Consider the following 5,669-nt stretch of genomic DNA (forward strand, 5'->3'; position numbering starts at 1 on the left):
GTGTGTGTGTGTGTGTGTGTGTGTGTGTGTAAACTCATTATTATTCTTGTAGAAAAGCGTCATGTAGGCTTTTGGGATATCTTCCCCCCCTTGTTCTCTGACTCATGAATATAAATGAAATCCACATGTGTTTTACATTTGTTTTTTGATTTGCATGAAGTGCACGAGCCACTAACAAGCTGGCACAGCATTGTATTCTTAGCTGTTATTATGAAAGGTGCGAAGCCTCGTGCGTAATGACTCAGCATGATCTTGTTTTGTGCACTGAATATTATAAAGAGTTTCATCTCTAATCACCCATGCCTAATCTTTTGGATAGGAGTGATTCTATTAAAAGTTCAAATAACGAAGGCACATTCCTATCATGCGCTTTGACTGTCCCCTAGTGTCGCTGTGGTGGGTGATGTAGATCTGAGCTGTTTCTGCTGTTGGCACACAGTGAGAGCAGCTGAGGAGGACTGTTAAATAACCCCTTTGAATTATCAATGCCCGATATCGATTAAGACAGTTGTTTAAATGTTAACAAAGCTGTTTGGAAAGAATGACATACTTTATTTAAGCATACACACTGCATTTAAAAAGAGTTAAGTTGGCGCTTTATTGTGGGAACATTGACACATTTTGGAAAGGTGTGAGGGACTGCTACAATATGTCACTTGACAATTTGTATCTTTAAAGTAGACACAAGTTTCAAGGTTTTTCTACCTGGATTATAACACTTGAAACCTCATTTTAAACACATTTCAGCTTGTTTTTTTACATCTGGTATGTCATGTGGTATTTTCATGTATCAGCAGATTATCTCTGAGACTCACCATACACATCAAACACTTCCACCAGATAATCCACCCCCACAAAATAAATCCTGTCATTTGTTTAAGGTTATTTTATTGCTTTGGTGCTTTGACCTTCAACCTAGTATCCATCAGCCAGTGTCATCACAAGGCATGTTGTTTTAACTTGTGGACAGGTCATATCATTTCCATCTTGGTTGTCGTTTCTCCCTCTCCTGGTCTGCCTGTTTTCATGTTCATGTGTCAAAATATTAAAAGTTATTAAAGGGGCAACCTAAAGACACTTTTTTTTTTTAAATGAAATCATTTATTTTAATGCAGAAGCCCAGATAATACTATTCTTTTGTTTAAAAGTGCTTTTATTTGCTTTAAATATAATAAATAATGTAGACCTGTTTATTTAATGATATAATGAGAGAAAGGTTGATTATTATAGGGTTAATAATAATTTCCATAGATCATAATTTAATAAAGATACAGTTCCGTTAAAAGTGAAAGTCAACACTGATGTGAACCCAGTTTCCATGGGATGTTGTCGCCTCTCATGATCTTTTGGAGACGGACATAGATGTTTGTTTTCTCATGATTGTTCAACTGACCCTGGTTATTTTGCTAAGCTGCTTATTTGCTATAAGTTCCTCCTGTCCACATGGGGATGTTATTATGACATGAGATATTGGGTCACACACGAAACCAATCCTCAGATCAGTGCCCTCTCACCCACAAACACCAACATATGCTGAGATGTCATTCACTTACACAAATTCAAAGAAACAACGTTGTACAGTTTAGCTTTGCACGGATACATTTTCTACAATTATATTTGCCTACACTTAAGGGATATTCCAATTACTAACTAATGCTAACGTTTGCGTGCCAACATGCAGGCCATGCCATCATTGTACACCATACAACCATCTTCACTTGGTGTGTTAGCATGCTAATGTTAGTTGCTCAGACGAAGGTTAGAATGTATAGTTACAGAGGCGATGCATAAAGCTGTATTGTAGCTGATGTAGGCCTTCTCAAAAGTGTGATTACACATCGACTGCATTTTGAAGTACACGTTTCTGAAAGCAGTGGAGATTGTTGATGGTGAAGGCAGCGTTAAGGAAGTTGAAGTAAGACTCAGCAACTCTAGAAAGGATTTTAAAAAAACATGCTAGCATTTGTAAATTAAATATGTCAACAAGTGTGCTTTCTTTCATTTCCTGTTGGTTACATTTTTGTAATGATGGTTACTGATCGTCATCCCACTTTTAAACAAAGTGCCTGTAAAGTTTAAACACATTGTGAACAAACAGACTTTATTGAAGTTTATTAGAATTAAAAACTTTGAAATGAAAGTGTCTGGGTTGTGCATGAATCCAGACCTCTCTCAGTACTACACTTATTGTGTAAATCACCAATGGATGTCAAATCTGTTGACTCATGCAATGCGAGCCAATAAACTCATGCATGTGCACTTTAAGAGATATTTTGATACAGAATTGCACACACAGTATTATTTAGATGCACAAATCCACTACATATCTGGCCTGTACCCACGTCATAGAGCCCCCCCCCCTGAGAAGTCATTTATGTAATCAAAGCTTTGAAATGAGAATGAAGTTAATATTCTTCAGTGGGAGCCTTAACTGCTGCGAGGAAAGAACTAGTGAATCCTCTTGAGGTAGTAAATATTCAGTAGTATGAGTGAATAAGTACTTGGCTGCTCTGTATATCCTGTACCCATGAATATGACTGTAAAATAACTCGACTGTATCAGGTAGAGTCATTGGAGCGCAGCTGTGCAGAGTCAGCGATTTACTTTGTTTTTAAAGGATTATTTTTGATGTGATTATGTTATGCACAAAAGCCTGACCTTATCTTAGACAGGACATCTGATTAATACTAAATAGATTGGAAGCAATTTATGCAAAAAGAGACTGTGATAGATCATAATCTGTTCCAAGTCTCTTACAGGACGAACATAAATCTTAAATGTGTGAGTTTTACTGTCTTCTTACTCTTTCACAACTTTCCCCTCAATTATTTTCCTCATATTTTACTTGGACCTCTTAGTATTAGCGTGTAGCGTTGAGGAGCCGGAATTCAGACTGTTTTGACTCTTTCTTGGCAAATGCATTACACTCTTTCGGCGGGGCAAGAAATGATTTAAAAGGTGCTGGATTAATTACAAGAAATTATCACGTGTTTCTTTTTTCATATATATATATATATATATCACGGTTACTGTCAACATAACGCCATAAAGTATGACGAAATAATTTCCAAACTTTGCATGATATTTTCGCGCTAACCAGCAAATGTTAGCACGTTACTAATATTACTATATGATATACATCTTAACTACGATGTTAAACATGGTCAACAGGATTACCATTTTCATGACAATACCAGCATGTTAACTTTGTTGTTGTGAGGATATTGGCATGTTAGCCGTAACCATTCAGACTAACCTAGTGGCTAGCATAGCTGAGTATTATTCCCCAGTGGGCCTCCTGTCATGGTCGATAAAGTAAATGTATAAATAAAATACATTAATTGTTTTAAAATGCTGTTGAGCAGAGAAGGGAGTTTTCATTAAAAGAAATGACCAGACCCATAGGATGCCCTGTCATCATAACTGCTTTGAATACAAGCTGTAAAGCATTACAGAATAATCGTTTTCCAGTACCAGTATCAAAGTGAGTGTGACTGCGCTATATTGCCATGACTTCATGGTGTAATTGGATTTATTTTTATCACCTCATGTTTGAAAGTAACACCTGGTAGCACTTTTCCTCTGCGCTGAATGAGAGCAAGGGATGAATAGCACCTCATGATGATATGACTTGTGCTGATAGAATATTGCCACAATATGTTATCATGGAGATGGTATTACTGAAACTGAACACAGATCAGGAAGTGATGCAAAAGAGAAGATCATTAGTTTGTTGCCTCACATTAAATCAGCATTTGTTTTTTCTCATCTACAAACAATAATTCATCCATTCATTCATCTTTGCCTCTATGAAATGACATACAATTATCTAAAGGGCAGGTGCATGGATTTGAATGGAGAACATTTTAAAAGAAAATAAGTATACAAGTGAGCAGAAAATAATTTTATGTTAAAGACACAGAAAGTTCACCTTTTGGTCAATAATGAGGGATTTAAAAGGGACATTTTTAAGAGAAATAAGAACTGCAACAAAGTCATTATAGTAAACCCAACTGGGGGGTTTTAACCGTTATCAGAGGAGTCAATGGCCATGAACTGGAACTGTGTGTGTGTGTGTGTGTGTGTGTGTGTGTGTGTGTGTGTGTGTGTGTGTGTGTGTGTGTGTGTGTGTGTTCATGTTCATTCACGAAGATGTTTTCCAGATTAACAAATAGAATAGTAAAAACAGACCATGTCACTGGATCCCAACATATTCTGCAGATCCCTATTAATATTACATGTCCGGTCATGTGGAAATATGGTTAACTAATATGTGATTGTAAAAGTATTTTGGATTTGTCTTCTTTATGTGTCCTTTTATTTTACAGAAAGAAATGTTGTAATGGCTTCAAGTTTGTGCTGGGCCAGTGCATTCCTGAAGGTATGAAACACTGTTTGATGTCTAACTCGCATTTGTAATCGTTTTGTAATTGTCTTTCATCATTTCCCTTCAGTGCCTTTATGTACTTTACTTAACTTTCCCTTGTTTAACCTCACTGAATGTTCAACAAGATTGTTACCTGTTACATTTGTTTTCTAGCTGATGAAATGCCTCATGTATTTCTGTAGACTATGATGTGTGTGCCGGCGCCCCCTGTGAGCAACAGTGCACCGACCACTTTGGTCGAGTGGTGTGCACCTGTTACCGCGGCTACCGCTATGACCGTGAGCGCCACAGGAATCGAGAGAAGCCCTACTGTCTGGGTGAGCGCCTCTACAACACCGCATGAATTCATCTTTAAAAACTAGTATATACAGTGGGGCAAAAAAGTATTTAGTCAGCCACCAATTGTGCAAGTTCTCCCACTTAAAAAGATGAGAGAGGCCTGTAATTTTCATCCTAGGTATACCTCAACTATGAGAGACAGAATGAGAAAGAAAATCACATAGAGAAAATCACAGTGTCGGATTTTTAAAGAATTTATTTGCAAATTATGGTGGAAAATAAGTATTTGGTCAATAACAAAAGTTAATCTCAATACTTTGTTATATACCCTTTGTTGGCAATGAAAGAGGTCAAACGTTTTCTGTAAGTCTTCACAAGGTTTTCACACACTGTTGCTGGTATTTTGGCCCATTCCTCCATGCAGACCTCCTCTAGAGCAGTGATGTTTTGGGGCTGTCGCTGGGCAACACGGACTTTCAACTCCCTCCAAAGATTTTCTATGGGGTTGAGATCTGGAGACTGGCTAGGCCACTCCAGGACCTTGAAATGCTTCTTACAAAGCCACTCCTTCGTTGCCCGGGCGGTGTGTTTGGGATCATTGTCATGCTGAAAGACCCAGCCACGTTTCATCTTCAATGCCCTTGCTGATGGAAGGAGGTTGTCACTCAAAATCTCACGATACATGGCCCCATTCATTCTTTCCTTTACACGGATCAGTCGTCCTGGTCCCTTTGCAGAAAAACAGCCCCAAAGCATGATGTTTCCACCCCCATGTTTCACAGTAGGAATGGTGTTCTTTGGATGCAACTCAGCATTCTTTCTCCTCCAAACACGTCTCGTTGAGTTTTTACCAAAAAGTTCTATTTTGGTTTCATCTGACCATATGACATCCACCCAATCCTCTTCTGGATCATCTAAATGCTCTCTAGCAAACTTCAGACGGGCACGTGAAGGATTTGAGTCCCTGGCGGCGTAGTGTGTTACTGATGGTAGCCTTTGTTAC

The 5,669-nt window shown here is 38.2% G+C and overlaps 1 protein-coding gene across 8 annotated transcripts in view; it reads left to right on the top strand.

Annotated features, from left to right (window-relative positions):
* The window catches only part of ccbe1 (collagen and calcium binding EGF domains 1), a 44,159-nt gene that overhangs the window by 20,276 nt on the left and 18,214 nt on the right, over window positions 1–5,669 (top strand). For all 8 annotated transcript variants that reach the window (XR_798619.1, XR_798620.1, XR_798618.1 and 5 more), the window contains 2 exons: window positions 4,329–4,381; window positions 4,570–4,704. Coding sequence is in view for 5 of the 8 variants with exons in the window: in XM_010774146.1 (XP_010772448.1) it covers window positions 4,329–4,381; window positions 4,570–4,704 (188 nt within the window). In the remaining 3 variants the exon portion in view is untranslated. The remainder of the gene's footprint in view (window positions 1–4,328; window positions 4,382–4,569; window positions 4,705–5,669) is intronic.

The sequence above is a fragment of the Notothenia coriiceps genome, unplaced genomic scaffold (genome assembly GCF_000735185.1).
Source record: "Notothenia coriiceps isolate Sejong01 unplaced genomic scaffold, NC01 NC01_scaffold00013592, whole genome shotgun sequence".
Classification (NCBI taxonomy): Eukaryota; Metazoa; Chordata; class Actinopteri; order Perciformes; family Nototheniidae; genus Notothenia; species Notothenia coriiceps.